Source organism: Heptranchias perlo, chromosome 7, assembly GCF_035084215.1.
Source record: "Heptranchias perlo isolate sHepPer1 chromosome 7, sHepPer1.hap1, whole genome shotgun sequence".
NCBI classification, from domain to species: Eukaryota; Metazoa; Chordata; class Chondrichthyes; order Hexanchiformes; family Hexanchidae; genus Heptranchias; species Heptranchias perlo.
The window spans coordinates 6,780,692-6,799,760 of NC_090331.1; the positions used below are offsets into that span (position 1 = coordinate 6,780,692).

At 49.4% G+C, this 19,069-nt stretch overlaps 1 protein-coding gene across 1 annotated transcript; it reads left to right on the forward strand.

The window, feature by feature from the left end:
- The first annotated feature begins 1,701 nt into the window (after window positions 1-1,701).
- LOC137323485 (anion exchange protein 3-like) lies at window positions 1,702-12,955 on the forward strand. The gene is made up of 4 exons (XM_067986995.1): window positions 1,702-2,020; window positions 4,440-4,609; window positions 6,864-7,037; window positions 10,457-12,955. Exons 1-4 carry the CDS (start codon window positions 1,723-1,725, stop codon window positions 10,520-10,522), a joined length of 708 nt encoding a protein of 235 aa, XP_067843096.1. The 5' UTR covers window positions 1,702-1,722; the 3' UTR covers window positions 10,523-12,955.
- Window positions 12,956-19,069: the final 6,114 nt, after the last annotated feature.

Here is a 19,069-nt window from a genome sequence, read left to right on the forward strand (position 1 = left end):
TCCCCCCACACTCTCCCCCCACACTCTCCCCCCACACCCCACCGCTCCCCCCACCCTCCAATGAGCCTTTATCCCAGGATATTCCTCAGACACAACATCAACAACTTGCATTTATTCAGTGCCTTTAACGGAGTGAAACGTCCCCAGGGTGTTTCACAGGAGCGATTATCAGACAAAAATTGACACCGAGCCACGTAAGGAGATATTAGGACAGGTGACCAAAAGCTCGGTCAAAGAGGTGGGTTTTAAGGAGCGTCTTATAGGAGGAGAGAGAGGGGGAGGAGGTTTAGGGAGGGAATTCCAGAGCTTAGGGCCCAGGCAGCTGAAGGCACGGCCGCCAATGGTGGAGCGATGGAAATCGGGGATGCGCAAGAGGCCAGAATTGGAGGAGCGCAGAGATCTCGGAGGGTTGTGGGGCTGGAGGAGGTGACAGAGATAGGGAGGGGGGGCGAGGGCCGTGGAGGGATTTGAACACGAGGATGAGAATTTTAAAATCGAGGCGTTCCCGGACCGGGAGCCGATGTGGGTCAGCGAGCACAGGGGGGGTGAACGGGACTTGGTGCGAGTTAGGATACGGGGCAGCAGAGTTTTGGACGATTACTTCCGCTATTTCGGAATTTGACGGGAATAAAACTGACCTGAGCCGGGGCAGTACGGGGGGGGCGCTACAGTCAGTCTCAGTCGGCTTGGGTGAGGGAAGGCACAATTCGGGCAGGTGATCCCGTACCTGATCGCCCGGACTCTGACTGGACGCCGAGCACATATAGAAAGAAGGAGCCTGCATTTATATAGCGCCTTTCACCACCTCAGGACGTCCCAAATGAAGTACTTTTTTTTTTGAAGTGTAGTCACTGTTGGAATGTAGGAAACGCGGCAGGCAATTTACACACAGCAAGATCCCACAAACAGTAATGTGATAATGACCGGGCATCTGTTTTAGTGATGTTGGTTGAGGGACAAATATTGGCCCCAGGACACCCGGGGAGAACTCCCCCTGCTCTTCTTGGAAAGAGAGCTGTGGGATCTTTTACATCCACCTGAGGGGGCAGACGGGGCCTCGGTTTAACGTCTCGTGTGAGAGACGGCACCTCCGACAGTGCAGCACTCCCTCAGTACCGGTGTCGGGAGTGTCATGCGCTCACGTCCCTGGAGTGGGGTTTGAACCTACAACCTCCATGACCTCGAAGGCTCGCGTGCTCCCCACTGAGCCATGGCTGACACAACGTCCAAATCTACCCCGGGTTCTCGAGCGATTGATAAAGGGGGTTAATTTCCCCGCGTCTGGTAGGCGACACGGATGACAGAGTGTTCCCCCCAAAACCTGTGGGCGTTCCCAATGGACCGGCCAGTGCAGCACTGGACCAGGAAGGGGCTCCCAGATTTGATCCCCGGATCGTGCCGGGTTTAGCTCGCCTCCGGGGGGTCGTGGGATAACGCGGTTAGCCTCAGGAGCCCTGTTTCGTTGGGGGGTGGGGGGGGGGCGGGGGGGCGGCGGGGAGAGATAAAATCAGACAAGGTTTGCCCTCCTCCCCCCCGCCCACACTCCTTACTCCCGCTGACAGCCCAGTAAACCCCGCAGTGAGCGCAAGGAGGGTGAGAGGAGCCATCGGGCTCGGCGGGCGATGCCCTCCACAGTCGAATAGTCAGTCGGGGCTTACAAGTGGTGAGTGGCCACTTGGCAGGTCAGCGACCGAGGGAGGGGGGAAGGAACCGCCTTTCCTGATGCCGCTAATGGATTCTTTTGCCTGCCCTCCCCATCCCTCCAGCCTGATCGTGAGCAAGAAGGAGCGCAGACTGGTGAAGGGCTCGGGTTTCCACCTGGACCTGCTGCTGATTGGAGTGGCAGGCGGGATCTGCGGGCTGTTCGGGCTCCCGTGGCAGACGGCCGCCACCGTGCGGTCCATCGCCCACGTCAACGCCTTGACGCAGATGAGCAAGTCCACGGCACCGGGCGAGAAGACCAAGGTCGAGGAGGTGAAGGAGCAACGCATCACGGGAATGGTAGTGGCCCTGCTCGTGGGTGAGTCACGCACTTGCCTGCTTTGTGTTCCCTTCACCTTTCGGAGCAGAGGAACAGGAGGAGGCCGTTCAGCCCCTCGAGCCTGTTCCACCATTCGTTTAGATCGCGGCTGTTCTATATCTTAACTCCATTTACCCGCCTTGGTTCCCTAACCCTTAATCCCCTCACCTAACAAAAATCTATCAATCTCAGTTTTGAAATTTTCAATTGACCCTCTTTGGGGGAGAGAGTTCCAGATTCCCACTCCCCTTTGTGTGAAGAAGTGCTTCCTGACATCACCCCTGAACGGCCTGGCTCTAATTTTAAGGTTCTGCCCCCCTTGTTCTGGACTCCCCCCACCAGAGGAAATAGTTTCTCTCTATCGACCCTATCAAATCCTTTAATCATCTTACACACCTCAATTAGATCACCCCTTAATCTTCTGTATTCAAGGGTGTACAAGCCCAGTCTGTGCAACCTGTCCTCGTAATTTAACCCTTTAAGCCCCTGTATCATTCTGGTGAATCTGCACTGCACCCCCTCCAAGGCCAATATATCCTTCCTGAGGGGCGGTGCCCAGAACTGAACGCAGTCTCCAGATGGGGTCTAACCAGAGCTCTGTGTAACTGTAACGTAACTTAGAACATAAGAACATAAGAAACAGGAGCAGGAGTAGGCCATACGCCCCCTCGAGCCTGCTCCGCCATTCAATAAGATCAAGGCTGATCTACGACCTCAACTCCACTTTCCCGCCCGATCCCCATATCCCTTGATTCCCCTAGAGTTCAAAAATCTATCGATCTCAGCCTTGAATATACTCAACGACTGAGCATCCACAGCCCTCTGGGGTAGAGAATTCCAAAGACCCTCTGAGTGAAAACATTTTTCCTCATCTCAGTCCTAAATGGTCGACCCCTTATCCTGAGACTACGACCCCTAGTTCTAGACTCTCCAGCCAGGGGAAACAATCTCTCAGCATTCACCCTGTCAAGCCCCCTCAGAATCTTCTGTGTTTCAATGAGATCACCTCTCATTCTTCTAAACTCCAGAGACTATAGGCCCATTCTACTCAACCTCTCTTCATAGGACAACCCTCTCATCCCAGGAACCAATCTAGTGAACCTTCGTTGCACTGCCTCTAAGGCAAGTATATCCTTCCTTAGGTAAGGAGACCAAAACTGTACACAGTGCTCCAGGTGAGGTCTCACCAAAGCCCTGTACAATTGTAGTAAGGCTTCCTTACTCTTGTACTCCAATCCCCTTGCAATAAAGGCTAACATTCCATTTGCCTTCCTAATTGCTTGCTGTGCCTGCAAGTTAACTTTCTTTGTTTCGTCTACAAGGACACCCAAATCCCTCTGAGTGCCAACATTTCTTAGTCTCTCACCTTTTAAAAAACATTCTGCTTTTCTGTTCTTCCTTCCAGAGTGGTAAACATTATACTCCATCTGGCACCTTCTCACTCACCCCTTTCTATTCCGGCCCCCTTGAGGTAAAGGCCAACATTCCATTAGCCCTTCTTAATTATTTTTTTGTACCTGTCCACTGGTGATTTCTGTACTTGGACCCCTAAATCTCTCTGCTCCTCCACAGTTCCTAGCTTCTCACCGCTCTGATCTATCTTTCTTAGGTCCAAACACTTCCCCACATTGAACTCCATCTACACAGTTTACTGGGCCACCTAATTTGATGTCATCAGCAAACTTGGATATAAGGCTCTCTATTCCTGCCTCCAAGTCATTTATAAATACAGTGAAAAGCTGAGGCCCGAGTACAGATCCCTGGGGGACATCACTAGTTACATCCTGCCAATTGGAGTACATTCCCATTATCCCTACTCTCTGTCTCCTACTTCCTCCCTATCCTATTTTCTTCCTTCTTCTCCCTTTGACTACCCCCCCACCCCCCCCCCCCCACCGTTCCCCCGTTCCCCTCCCAGGGTGGGCCACACTTCCGAAAGGTCCTCGGCGGTGAGTGTCACAGGCTGGCTGGCCGTGGGAGGCAGCGCCCACACTGCTCTCCCTGACGTCCACACATGCAGGTATTTTCCTGCAGGAAAAGAAAGGAACTCGTCTTCCTTATAGCTCCTTTCACCGCCTCAGGACGTCCCAAAGCGCTTTACAGCCAATGAAGTACATTTTTTGAAGTGCAGTCACTGTTGTAATGTAGGGAAAGGCGGCAGCCAATTTACGCACAGCAAGATCCCACAATCAGCAATGTGACAATGGCCTGATCGTCTGTTTCAGCGATGTAGGCAGGAAAGAGGAAAAAAAATGAAATTGCATTTCTGTAGCGTCTTTCACATCCTCAGAATGTTCCAAAGTGCTTTACGGTCAATGGATTACTGAAGGACGGGTCATGACGGGGCCCTGGTGGTCTTTTGCTGAAGTAGGCAGTCTTGGGCCCTTGCTGATGCCGTGTGTCTCTCCCCTTTCTCCAGGTCTCTCCATGCAGATGAGTACGATTCTGCAGCAGATCCCGATGTCGGTTCTGTTCGGGATCTTCCTGTACATGGGCGTGACGTCGCTGACGGGAATCCAGCTCTACGAGCGCCTGATGCTCATGTTCATACCGTCCAAACACCACCCAGATCACAACTACGTGACAAAAGTGAGCGTGTTTCTTTTATGTGTTTGCTCCCCCTCCCCTCAGGGCACCGACACCCCCACCCCCCACCCCGCCGGGCTACCTGTTCCACGCACACGTTCGCCACTCGTCACGCGTGAGCCCAGGCGGTGATTGTCGCCAGGCTGATCGACCACCGGGGGCATCACAGTGGAGCCCGATCCTCACCCAGTACCCACTTTCCGCCAGGGGCCACCTAACTTAGTGTCATCAGTAAACTTGGATATAAGGCTCTCTATTCCTGCGTCCAAGTCATTTGTAAATACAGTGAAAAGCTGAGGCCCCAGTACAGATCCCTGGGGGACACCACTAGTTACATTCTGCCAATTGGAGTCCATTCCCATTATCCCTACCCTCTGTCTCCTACCTCCTCACCAATGTCAAAAGGTTGCTTCCAATTCCATGTGCTTCCGTTTTTGTTAACAGTCTCTTGTGTGGAACCTTATCGAATGCCTTCTGGATGTCCATATAAATAACATCCCTAGACACTCCCTCATCCACCACATTAGTTACCTCCTCAAAAAATTCAACTAGGTTCACTAGACATGACGGTGTACACCATGGGGCTGTGTGTACACCATGGGGCTGTGTGTACACCATGAGGCTGTGTGTACACCATGAGGCTGTGTGTACACCATGGGGCTGTGTGTACACCATGGGGCTGTGTGTACACCATGGGGCTGTGTGTACACCATGGGGCTGTGTGTACACCATGGGGCTGTGTGTACACCATGGGGCTGGGTGTATACCATGATGCTGTGTGTACACCACGAGGCTGAGTGTACACCATGGGGCTGTGTGTACACCATGGGGCTGTGTGTACACCATGGGGCTGTGTGTACACCATGGGGCTGTGTGTACACCATGAGGCTGTGTGTACACCATGGGGCTGTGTGTACACCATGGGGCTGTGTGTACACCATGGGGCTGTGTGTACACCATGGGGCTGTGTGTACACCATGGGGCTGTGTGTACACCATGGGGCTGGGTGTATACCATGATGCTGTGTGTACACCACGAGGCTGAGTGTACACCATGGGGCTGTGTGTACACCACGAGGCTGAGTGTACACCATGGGGCTGGGTGTATACCATGATGCTGTGCGTACACTATGATGCTGTGTGTACACCACGATACTGTGTGTACACCACGATACTGTGTGTACACCATGAGGCTGGGTGTACACCATGGGGCTGGGTGTACACCATGGGGCTGGGTGTACACCACAAGAACCCAGCTAAGACAATGGCCAGTCGAGCATCTGTCCAGTCTGCTCCCGATCTGACCCAGAGGTTCATCCCTGAGGGTGACACTCTCTCTCCCACCCTCACCCGCCCCCCCACCTCGGGTCAGTAACTGGCCTCCACTGGCTGCCACAGCCTGGGTCCCAGACGGCCCATTGGAACCCCTGTTACGCAATGCAATCAAAGGTTACCGATCCACTGTTCCTGAGACGACATTCTGTTAAAGGAACTGATCCATTGCGATGGTTTGTATGTTGCTCCTCGATATTTCGAGGTCATTTATGGACGTTCAGGAACTGGTCCTTAAGGGTCCTGTTGGTAAAGGCATGGCAGCAGGTGACACTGAGCCATTTGGACCATGTGGGTCCCTGATTTGGTCAGGGATCTGTGCTGACCTAACTTCCCTCAGCCTTGGTGGAGGGGGGGGAGCGGTTTGAGGAGGCTACAGTTGACCTCAGCCCCCATGTGTTGGGCAATGGCAATTCAGCCAGGGTTCTTTCTCCTGATCGCTGCCCATTGAGAACAGAATCAGGGTCGGCCGTGATGCTCCCCATGATCAAATTGCCTGCCAACACTCGGGCATGAAGAATGGGAGCCTTGGTGGGATACCAGACCAAAAGTACAATTGGATAAATCCCTGAAAAGGAAAAATTTGCAGGGCTATGGGGAAAGAGCGGTGGGGGGTGGGGGTAGAGTGGGACTAATTGAACGGCTCTTTCAAAGAGCTGGCACGGGCACGATGGGCCGAATGGCCTCCTGTTTCGTTCTACGAACCCCAAAGTGGTCGCCAACACGCCCTCCGGGAGAGACAGTTGGGAAGGGGGGGAACACAAGCGGGAGAGTTCGACGCGCTCACTCAACTCGCGTACCTTGCCCCTCGCCGCGCCGGTGTGCGTCTGGAAATGAGTTCGCCGGTCTCCCTGTCGAGTCTCGACAGCAGCCGCGAGGGACGGGCGTTGGTCTCACGGTGCCCTCTTTGATGCCCGAACTTGCAGGTGAGGACGTGGAGGATGAACCTGTTCACCTTCATCCAGCTGGTCTGCATCGTCATCCTCTGGGTCATCAAATCCACCATCATCTCCCTGGCCTTCCCGTTTTTCCTGATCTTGACGGTGCCCACACGCCGCTTCCTACTTCCCAAGGTCTTCGAAGAGGGGGAGCTGCAGGCGGTGAGTAGTCTCCGCGAGCTGGGTACTTGTGTCAAAATCGGGGCATCTTCTCACTTGGAAAATGAGAAGGTTGAGAGGTGGTGATGGTCGCTGTCTTTAGGATTCTAAAAGGGGCTAAATAATGTCGACCATGACGGGCTGTTTCACCTTGTCCGGAACAGTAGACCCCGAGGACACGGCCTGCGCTCGAAGGGACGGGAAATTCAAAACTAACCTGTGGAAACAATAGCCCCCAATATTTACGGGGAGGGGGTGCGGGTGAGGCCGGAATCGGTCGGAATACCTGGCAATGCCTTCCTGCGACTCCTGGCCCACAAGGAGTGCTAAAAGAGCCACTTATCTTGGTGGTGGGGGTGGGGTGCGGGAAGAGGGGAGAGGGGAGGTGGAGTGGGGAGAGGGGAGTGGGAAGAGGGGAGGTGGAGTGGGGAGAGGGGAGCGGGAAGAGGGAAGCGAGGAGAGGGGAGCAGAGAGAGAGGAGGGGGAGAGGGCAGAGGGGAGTGGACAGCGGGGAGAGTGGAGCGGGGAGAGGGGAGAGGGGAACGGGGGGAGTGGAACGAGGAGAGTGGAACGGGAAGCAAGAGAGAGGGGAGAGGGGAGCAGCAGCAGGGAGAGGCGAGCAGGAGCAGGGGAGAGGGGAATGGGGAGCAGGGAGAGGGGAGCGGGGAGAGGGGAGAGGCGAGCAGGAGCGGGGGAGAGGAGAGCAGGAGCGGGGAGCAGGGGAGAAGAGAGCAGGGGTGAGGGGAACGGGGAGAGGTGAGCGGGGAGTGGGGAGAGGAGAGGAGAGCAGGGGTGAGGGGAGCGGGATGAGGAGAGCAGGAGCAGGGGAGAAGGGAACGGGGAGAGCGGAACAGGGAGAGGGGAGCAGGGGGGCAGGGAGTGGGGAGAGGAGAGTAGGGGAGAGGGGAATGGGGAGAGGAAGGGTAGCGGGGAACGGGGAGAGGAGGGTAGGGGAGCAAGGAGTGGGGAGAGGAGAGTAGGGGAGAGGGGAACGGGGAGAGGAGGAGTAGAGGGGAACGGGGAGAGGAGAGTAGGGGAGACCTGGGTGTCCTTGTACACCAGTCGCTGAAAGCGAGCATTCAGGTGCAGCAAGCAGTTAGGAAGGCGAATGGTATGATGGCCTTCATTGCAAGAAGATTTGAGTACAGGAGCAGGGATGTCTTATTGCAGTTATACAGGGCCTTGGTGAGACCACATCTGGAGTATTGTGTGCAGTTTTGGTCTCCTTATCTGAGGAAGGATGTCCTTGCCATGGAGGGAGTGCAACAAAGGTTTACCAGACTGATTCCTGGGATGGCAGGACTGACGTATGAGGAGAGATTGGGTCGACTAGGCCTATATTCACTAGAGTTTGGAAGAATGAGAGGTGATCTCATCGAAACATATAAAATTCTAACAGGACTAGACAGACTAGATGCAGGGAGGATGTTCCCGATGGCTGGGGAGTCCAGAACCAGGGGTCACAGTCTCAGGATACGGGGCATGCCATTTAGAACCGAGATGAGGAGAAATTTCTTCACTCAGAGGGTGGTGAACCTGTGGAATTCTCTACCACAGAAGGCAGTGGAGGCCAAGTCATTAGATGTATTCAAGAAGGAGATAGATATATTTCTTAATGCTAAAGGGATCAAGGGATATGGGGAAAAAGCGGGAACAGGGTACTGAGTTAGACGATCGGCCATGATCATTTTGAATGGCGGAGCAGGCCCGAAGGGCCGAATGGCCTACTCTTGCTCCTATTTCCTATGTTTCCCCCGATCCTCTCCCTCCCATTGGGGATGGGGGGAGGGGTTAAAATCAAGGCCAATATTTCAGTGAGCGAGTGGTCAATCTGTGGAACAGAGGGAGGCGGTGGGAGCAGTTGGTATTGATTCATACAAATGCAAATTAGAGAGATTTCTCTCACAAAATAACGTTTTGGGATCCAGTATATGAGTGATTTGAGACCTGACGTGCGGCGAGTGTGACAGGCTCGGGGGGGGAACAGGTGACTTTGGACCTGTGGTTCCACTGGGGGTTTTCCTCGCCTCATGTCTGGGTGTGTACTCGACTAATCGATAGAGATTGATTGCTATGATTAGTCAACAACTCCCATTATTGTTGCATCTTGCGACTACCAGGATGGTCGAAGGTGAATTCGATGGACCCTGGTCTGTTTTCATCCAGCAGTTCCTATGTTTTTTGTCCCCTCCCCCCATGCTACTTCCTGTATCAGGCCTCCATTTCCAATGTTTATCACCAGCAAACAACTTGCATTGAGAAAGAGCCTGTAAAGAAAGAACTTGCATTTATATAACGCCTTTCACGACCTCAGGACATCCCAAAGCGCTTTACAGCCAGTGAAGTACTTTATTTGAAGTGGAGTCACTGTTGTAACACAGGAAAAGTGGCAGCCAATTTGTGCACAGCAAGGTCCCACCTGATAATCTAGTGATGTTGGTTGAGGGATGAATATTGGCCCGGGTCACCGTGGAGAACTCCCCCCTGCTCTCCTTTGAAATAGCGACCGTGGGGATCTTTTACGTCCACCCGAGGGGGCAGACGGGGCCTCGGTTTAACGTCTCATCTGAAAGACGGCACCTCCGACAGTGCAGCACTCCCTCGGTACTGGCATCGGGAGTGTCGGCCTGGATTACGGGCTCAAGTCTCTGGAGTGGGACTCGAACCCAGAGGCGAGAGTGCTACCCACTGAGCCCCGGCTGACACCGTTAAATTAACCGGAAGCAGGAAAGCAGGCTGTGGATACATAATCCTTTGTAGCTCGTTTAATGGTCAGAACATTGAATACAGGAGTTGGGATGTCTTGTTGAAGTTGTACAAGACATTAGTAAGGCCACACTTGGAATACTGTGTACAGTTCTGGTCACCCTATTATAGAAAGGATATTATTAAACTAGAAAGAGTGCAGAAAAGATTTACTAGGATGCTACCGGGACTTGATGGTTTGACTTATAGGGAGAGGTTAGATAGACTGGGACTTTTTTCCCTGGAGAGTAGGAGGTTAAGGGGTGATCTTATAGAAGTCTATAAAATAATGAGGGGCATAGATAAGGTAGATAGTCAAAATCTTTTCCCAAAGGTAGGGGAGTCTATAACGAGGGGGCATAGATTTAAGGTGAGAGGCAAGAGATACAAAAGGGTCCAGAGGGGCAATTTTTTCACTCAAAGGGTGGTGAGTGTCTGGAACGAGCTGCCAGAGGCAGTAGTAGAGGCGGGTACAATTTTGTCTTTTAAAAAGCATTTGGACAGTTACATGGGTAAGATGGGTATAGAGGGATATGGGCCAAGTGCAGGCAATTGGGACTAGCTTAGTGGTATAAACTGGGCGACATGGACATGTTGAGCCGAAGGGCCTGTTTCCATGTTGTAAACTTCTACGATTCTATGATTCTTGTTTTTCTCTTCTTCCACCCCCCCACCAGTTGGATTCCGACGAGAAAACGAACCCGAACCTTGACGAATACAGCGAGATGCACATGCCCATTTGATGCAGAAAGAGAGATGGTGCCTCTTCCTCCTCCTCCTCCTCCTCCCCTCCCTTCCCCCCTCCACCACCACCACCACCTCTTCCTCCTCTTCCTCCTCCTCCTCCTCCTCACACCCGCCTGACCCCCACTGCCTCGGGGGAGGTGGGGGTGGTGGTGGTAGCGGTGGGGTGGGTACGACAGCCGGGTCCAAGTTATCCACTGCACCTAGTACATCGGAGCTGGAGAGGGAGAGAGAGAGAGAGAGAGAGAGAGCGCGGCCCCAGCGCTGCCTGACGACTGCCTCGTGAGGGTCCACAGGAGATCTCAGCCCCCGTGTGAGGAGGAACATTGAAGAAGATTCCAAAACAAAAAGAAAACCAAGACGGATGGGAATGGTATTTTTGTAACGCGTCCCGTTGGTTTATTTTATATTAAGTACAACGTCTTGATTAGGAAAACAAAACAAGAAGAAACTGCCCACACAAACTTGATAGAAAAATATAACTGAGTGTCTTATAAAAATAGCTGACCAGAAGTGTCCAATCAGCTCATTGCTCCTCAGGGGTTGGGGATGTGGGGGTGAAAGGGGGAATCCCCCCAATAGGAAGGAATCTGCCTCTCTGACTTGTATTTCAACAGCAACTATTTGCATTTATATAGCGCCTTTAACGTAGTAAAACGTCCCATGGTGCTTCACAGGAGCGTGCTCAGACTTAAAATTAACACCTCATAAGGAGATATTAGGACAGGTGACTAAAAGCTTTGGTCAAAGAGGTAGGTTTTCAGGAGCGTCTTAAAGGAGGAGAGAGAGGTAGAGAGACGGAGAGGTTTAGGGAGGGAATTCCAGAGCTTAGGACCCAGGCAGCCAATGGTGGAGCGATGAAAATCGGGGGGTGCGCGAGAGGCCAGAATCGGAGGAGTGCAGAGATCTCGGAGGGTTGTAGGGCTGGAGGAGGTTACAGAGATAAGGTGGGGCGAGGGCCATGGAGGGATTTGAAAACAAGGATGAGAATTTTAAAATGGAGGCGTTCGGGGACCGAGAGCCAACGTAGGTCAGCGAGCACAGGGGGTGATGGGAAAATGGGACATGGTGCGAGTTAGGACACGGGCAGCAGAGTTTTGGATGAGCTGAAGTTGACAGAGTGTGGAAGATGGGAGACCGGCCTGGAGAGCGTTGGAATAGTCACTTGACTCTCTTATTTCAACAGCAGAAGGTCTAAAGGGTCAGACTATCTGGGTGGGAATATAGATAACAGTGAATTAAATGGAACAAATGGCGCCTGTCTCCCGAGTGTTCTCCCCTTGCTCTTGTTTCCCCAGAGCAAGTGTGCGGGCAAGGGAGAGAAATACCAGGGTTTTGTCCCTTGGGTTGACCATTGCTTTGGGGAGCAGCTCTCGTCCTGGAGCGAATCTTTAATGTCTGCTGAACCTCCGGCCGTGATCGGGTGGGACGCTGGTTCCCCGATCGGACGATGATTACTCCCTGCTTCCACCAGATAGGACCGAGGAAGGGCACACGGCCTGTCCCCCCCCCAGAGAGACCCTACGCCACCACCGCCCCCCCCTTGCAGAATGTTCCTCAAATGATCCCAAGGTTCTCACCTCCACCTCTCGACTCAGAATCCATTCGGCGTGTTGGCCGTTCTCCAAAGGAAGAACTTCCTGACACCAGTTTCAACCCAAGGTTCCCTCGTTTTACTATCTCCTTTTAATTTGAAGCACTTTTCTACAATGTTTACTATCTTAAATACCTCTACAAGATCTTATATATACCTCTCAGTCACCTTCCTTGAAGGTGGAATAGTCTTTCCTAGTGACTTTTTTTTTTAAAAATTCATTCACGGGATGTGGGCGTCGCTGGCAAGGCCGGCATTTATTGCCCATCCCTCAGTTGCCCTGAGGTAGCGGTTCGATACGACTGAGTGTCTCGCTAGGCCACTTCAGAGGGCAGTTAAGAGTCAACCACGTCGGTGTGGGACTGGAGTCACGTATAGGACCAGACCGGGTAAGGACGGCAGGTTTCCTTCCCCTAAAGGGACATTAGTGAAACCAGTTTGGGTTTTTTATGACAATCCGACAGATTCACGGTCACTTTTACTGATACCGGCTTTTTATTTCCAGATTTTTAAAAACAAACTATTCAAATTCTCGAACTGACAAGGTGGGGATTTGAACTTAGAATCTCTGGATTATTAGCCCAGAAACTAATAGCGATAGATACTATCCATTAATCTGGTTAGACCTGTCCTTTTATATTAACTATATATATCCACAAGGGTCAGTAACCAGAGGACACAGATTTAAGGCAATCAGCAAAAGAGCCAGAGGGGAGATTTTTTTTTTAACGCAGTGAGTTGTTATGATCTGGAATTCGCTGCCTGAAAGGGCGGTGGAAGCAGATTCAATAGTAACTTTCAAAAGGGAATTGGATAAATAGTTGAAAAGGAAAAATCAGCAAGGCTATGGGGGAAGAGCAGGGGGGAGGGGGACTAATCGGATAGCTCTTTCAAAGAGCCGGCACGGGCACGATGGGCCGAATGGCCTCCTTCTGCACTGTACGAGTCTATGGACTTTTGCTTCCACTGTCATAGAAGTTACAACATGGAAACAGGCCCTTCGGCCCAACATGTCCATGTCGCCCAGTTTATACCACTAAGCTAGTCCCAATTGCCTGCACTTGGCCCATATCCCTCGATACCCATCTTCCCCATGTAACTGTCCAAATGCTTTTTAAAAGACAAAATTGTACCCGCCTGTCCGTAGTTTCTTTTAACTAACTTCTCCACGGCCTGATGCAGCTCTTGAGGAAGTGGACGCTAACTGTCCGTCAGCCAGTCGGAGCAAATAAAATAAGACGTGCGGGCAGATGCGAATAAATCTGAGGGTAATTATAATAAATTTGACTGTGATTAAGAGTGACTGGAGAAGGGTGACTAAAAAGTGTGACAGTAGTAAGTGTTACGTTTACAGGATCTGCGCGCAGGGCAAGATTTGTAATGCGTGAATATACCTGCCTCACTCGCCTGTATGGGCAGGGGGAATGACCAGAAACACTGGTGAACCTCTGCCTCCTCCAGCCACCATATGTAGTTGCGACTGGTGAGTCTCGCTACTGCCGCAGGGAGCTGCGTGCAACGCCTCAATTAGAGACTGTGCTGGACCCAGATTGGTGGAGATACATTGATTCGCCACGAGGGGCAGTATGGCACAGTAATGACGGGTTTGGTCATAAAAAAAGAAAGACCTGCATTTATATAGCGCCTTACACAACCGCAGGACGTCCCGGAGCACTTTACAGCCAGTGAAGTACTTTATAAAGTGCAGTCGCTGTTGTAATGCAGGGAAATGCGACAGCCAATTTGCGCACAGCAAGATCCCACGAACCGCATTGAATTAGATAACCAGATCAATCTCAATCCCTCACCGTAGCTCAGGCCGTACAGCCCGGGTACCTGGTGAATCGTCACTGGGCTCTCTCTAAGTCCAGTATATTCTTTACAGGATAGCGTACCCAGAACTGAACACAGTATCCCAGATGAGTTGTGACCAACGCTCTACATAACTGCCTTGTCTTTATATTCTATACCTCTTGTGCAGGAAACAACTTGCATTTATATAGCGCCTTTCACGACCTCAGGACGTCCCAAAGTGCTTTGCAGCCAATGAAGTACTTTCGAAGTGTAGTCACTGTTGTAATGTAGGAAACGCGGCAGCCAATTTGCGCACAGCAAGATCCCACAAACAGCAATGTGATAATGACCAGATAATCTGTTTTAGAGATGTTGGTTGAGGGATAAATATTGGCCCCAGAACACCGGAGAGAACTTTCCCCATCTTCTTCCAAAATAGTGCCATGGGATCTTTTACATCCACCTGATTTAATGTCTCATCCGAAAGATGGCACCTCCGACAGTGCAGCGCTCCCTCAGTACTGGCACTGGGAGTGTCAGCCTGGATTTTGTGCTCAAGTTTCTGAAGTGGGACTTAAACCACAATCTTCTGACTCAGAGGTGAGAGTGCTGCCCACTGAGCCACGGCCGACACTGTTGGCCAGGACACCGGGGAGAACTCCCCTGCTCTTCGAATAGTGGCATGGGATTTTTTACATACACCTGAGAGGGCAGATGGGGCCTCGGTTTAATTTAATACATAAACTCCTCACTTTGAAATTTGTTTTATTCATCACCTGACAGACTAATTTTCCATTGAATGTGGCTGGTGCATGTGGAGCTCTGTGGCTGGTGTACATGGAACTGTGTGACTGGACCATGCAGGGCTCTGCATCTAGTGTGCATGGAGCTCTGCAGCTACTGTACATGGAGCACTGTGCAGTGTATACACAGATGTACACCAATTACAGTGTATACTCTGTAATTGGTGTACATGGAGCTCTGCGGATTGTGTACACAGAGCTCTGCAGCTGGTGTACATTGAGCTCTGTGGCCTGTGTACATGGAGCTTTGTGGCCGGTGTACATGGAGCTCTGTGGCTGGATCAAGCAGGGCTCTGTGGCTAAATACACAGAGCTCTGCGACTAGTGTACATGGAGCTCTGCAGTTATTGTACGTAGAGCTCTGCGGTTGGTGTACATGGAGCTCTGCGGTTGGTGTACATGGAGCTCTGCAGTGTGTATACACGGAGCTCTGTGGCTGGTGTACAAGGAACTCTACAGGTGGTGTACAAGGAGCTCTGCTACTGGTGTACATTGAGCACTGTGACTGGTGTACATGGAGCTCTACTACTGGTGTACGTGGAGCTCTGCGGCTAGTGTACATGGAGCTCCTAATGCAACCACCATTGTATACTTTGTGTTAAGTGCCTAGTTAGATTTAGAATCCCTTTGCAGCCCTTCGGTCTACTCGAGTGGAATATTTATCAAAGTCCCTTTGTTGTCCCACAGAATACTAGATGCTTAATTTCTCAGTGTTTCATTCAACATTATTGCACGTGGAAGCTCATTGCAGCCCTCCTCTGTATCACACGAGCAAACAACAGAATAGTGGTAAGCTCAAGAAGGGTTCGGTCCAATGGGATTCTGCACAATGGGAATGAATGGGAAGTGGTTTGGCCTATTGGGATTCAATTCAATGGGAGTGATGGGAAAGGGGTTTAAGCCCATTGCGATTCTATACAATGGGACTGAATGGGAAGATATTTGGTCTATTGGGATTCTCTACAGTGGGAGTGAATGGAATGGGGCCCGGTCTATTGGGATTCTATACATTGGGAGTGAATAGGAAGTGTCTTGGTCTATTGAGATGTTATATAATGGGAGTGAATGGGAAGAGGTTTGGTCTATTGGGATTCTATACAGTTGGAGTGAATAAAATGGGGCCCGGTCTATTGGGATTCTATACATTGGGAGTGAATGGGAAGTGTCCTGGTCTATTGAGATGCTATACAATTGGAGTGAATGGGGAGATATTTGGTCTATTGAGATTCCATACAAGGGGAGTGAATGCAAAGATATTTCATCTATTAATACTATACAATGGAAGTGAATGGGAATTGTTTGGTCTATTGACATTCTATACAAAGGAAAGAAAGGGAAGATATTTGGTCTATTGAGATTCTATATATTGGGATTGAATGGGAAGATATTTGGTCTATTGAGATTCTATATATTGGGAGCGAATGGGAAGATATTTGGTCTATTGAGATTCTATATATTGGGAGCGAATGGGAAGATATTTGGTCTATTGTGATTCTACACAACAGGAGTGAATGAGAAGATATTTGGTCAATTGAGGTTCCAAATAATGGGAGTGAATGGGAAAATATTTGGTTTATGGAGATTCTATGCAATAGGAGTTAAATGGGAAGATATTTAGTCTATTGGGATACTATACAATAGGAATAAATGAGAAGACATTTGGTCATTGAGATGATACAATGGGAATGACTGGGAATTGTTTGGTCTATTGGGATTCTATACAATGGGAGTGAATGGGAAGATATTTGGTCTATTGAGATTCTATGCAATAGGAGTGAAAGGGAAGATACTTGGTTTATTGAGGTTCTATATAATGGGAGCGATTGGGAAGATATTTGGACTTTTGAGATTCTATAACATGGGAGTGAATGGGAAGAGATTTGGTCTATTGATAGTCAATATAATGAGAGTGAATGGGAATTCTTTGTTCCATTGGGAATCTATACAATGGGAGTGAATGGGAAGGGGTTTGACCTATTGAGATTCTATACAATAGGAGTGAATGGGAATTGTTTGGTCTATTGAGATTCTACACAATGGGAGTGAATAGGAAGATATTTGTTCTGTTGAGATTCTACACAACAGGAGTGAATGGGAAGGTACTTGGTGATTTGGGATTCGACATATTGGGAGCGAATGGGAAGATATTTGGTCTATTGAGATTCTGTGCAACGGGAGTGAATGGGAAGGGGTTTGACCTATTGGGATTCTATACAACGGGAGTGAATGGGAAGATATTTGGTCTGTTGAGATTCTGTGCAACGGGAGTGAATGGGAAGGGGTTTGACCTATTGGGATTCTATACAATGGGAGTGAATGGGAAGATATTTGGTCTATTATGATTCTATACAATGGGAGTGAATGGAAATATATTTGGGAGTTTGACAGGTTAGATACTGAGAGGTTGTTTCCCCTGGCTGGAGAGTCTAGAACTAGAGGGCATAGTCGCGGGATAAGGGATCAGCCATTTAGGACTAAGATGAGGAGAATTTCTTCACTCAGAGGGTTGTGAATCTTTGGAATTCTCTACCCCAGAGGGCTGTGGATGCTAAGTCGTTCAGTATATTTAAGGCTGAGATAGATTTTTGGACTTCTAAGGGAATCAAGGGATATGGGGATCAGGTGGGAAACTGGTGTTGAGATTGAAGATCAGCCATGATCTGATTGAATGGCGGAGCAGGCTTGAGGGGCCTTATGGCCTACTCCTACATTTTTATGTTCTTATGTACTTATTGAGATTCTACACAACAGGAGTGAATGGGAAGATATTTGGTCCAGTGGGATGCTATATAATGGGAGCAAATGGGAAGATATTTGGACTATTAAGATTCTATGCCTTGGGATTCTGTACACTGGAAATGTTTGGGAAGGTGTTTGGTCCTTTGAGATTCTATACAATGGGAGTGAATGGGATGATATTTGATCCATCGATATTCTATATAATGGGAGTGAATGGGAATTGTTCTATTGAGATTCTATACAATGGGATTGAATGGGAAGATATTTTATCCGTTGAGATTCTATACAATGGGATTGAATGGGAAGATATTTTATCCATTGATATTCTATATAATGGGAGTGAATGGGAATTGTTTGGTCTATTGTGATTCTGTACAATGGGAGTGATTCGGAAGGGGTTTGGTCCTTTGAGATTCTATACAATAGGAGTAAGTGGGAAGATGTTTGGACATTGAGGCTATATAATGGGAGTGAATGGGAATTGTTTGGTCTATTGCGATTCTATACAATAGGGGTGAATGGGAAGAAATTTGGTCTATTGAGATTCTATACAATTGAAGTGAATGGGATGGGGCCTCGTCTATTGAGATTCTACAAACGGGAGTGAATGGGAAGGTACTTGGTGATTTGGGATTCGATATATTGAGAGTGAATGGGAAGATATTTGGTCCATTGGGATTCCGTACAATTGAAGTGAATGGGATGCAGCCTAGTCTATTGGGATTCTATACAGTGGGAGTGAATGGGATGATATTTGATCCATTGGTATTCTATATAATGTGAGTGAGTGGGAATCGTTGTTCTATTGAGATTCTATACAATGGAATTGAATGGAAAGATATTTTGTCCATTGGTATTCTATATGATGGGAGTGAATGGGAATTGTTTGGTCTATTGTGATTCTATACGATGGGGGTGAATGGGATGGGGCCTGGTCTATTCGGATTCTATAAAAATGGGAAGATATTTGATCTATTGAGATTCTATACAATGGGAGTGAATGGGATAATATTTGGCCCATTGGGATTCTATATAATGTAAGGAAATGGGAAGATATTTGGTGCCTTGGGATTCTGTACACTGGAAATGTTTGGGAAGGTGTTTGGTCCTTTGAGATTCTATACAATGGGAGTGAATGGGAAGATGTTTGGTCTATTGAGATTCTATGGGAAGTGGTCTATTGAGATTGTATACAATGGGAGTGAATGGGAAGGTATCTGGTCTATTGGGATTCTACATAACGGGAGTGAATGGGATGATATTTGGTCCATTGGGATTTAATACAATGGGAGAGAATGGGAATTGTTTGTTCTATTGAGAAACTGCAATAGGAGTGAATGGGAAGATATTTGGTCTATTGGGATTCTTTACAATGGGAGTGAACAGGAAGATGATTGGCCTATTGATATTCTATATAATGGGAATGAATGGGAATTCGTTTGGTCCATTGGGATTCTATATAATGGGAGCGAATTGGACAAATATTTGGTCCCTTGGGGTTTTATACAATGGGAGTGGTTTGGTGCTTTGAGATTCTATACAATAGGAGTGAATGTGAAGATATTTGGTCATTGAGACTATACAGTGGGAGTGAATGGGAATTGTTCGGTCTGTTG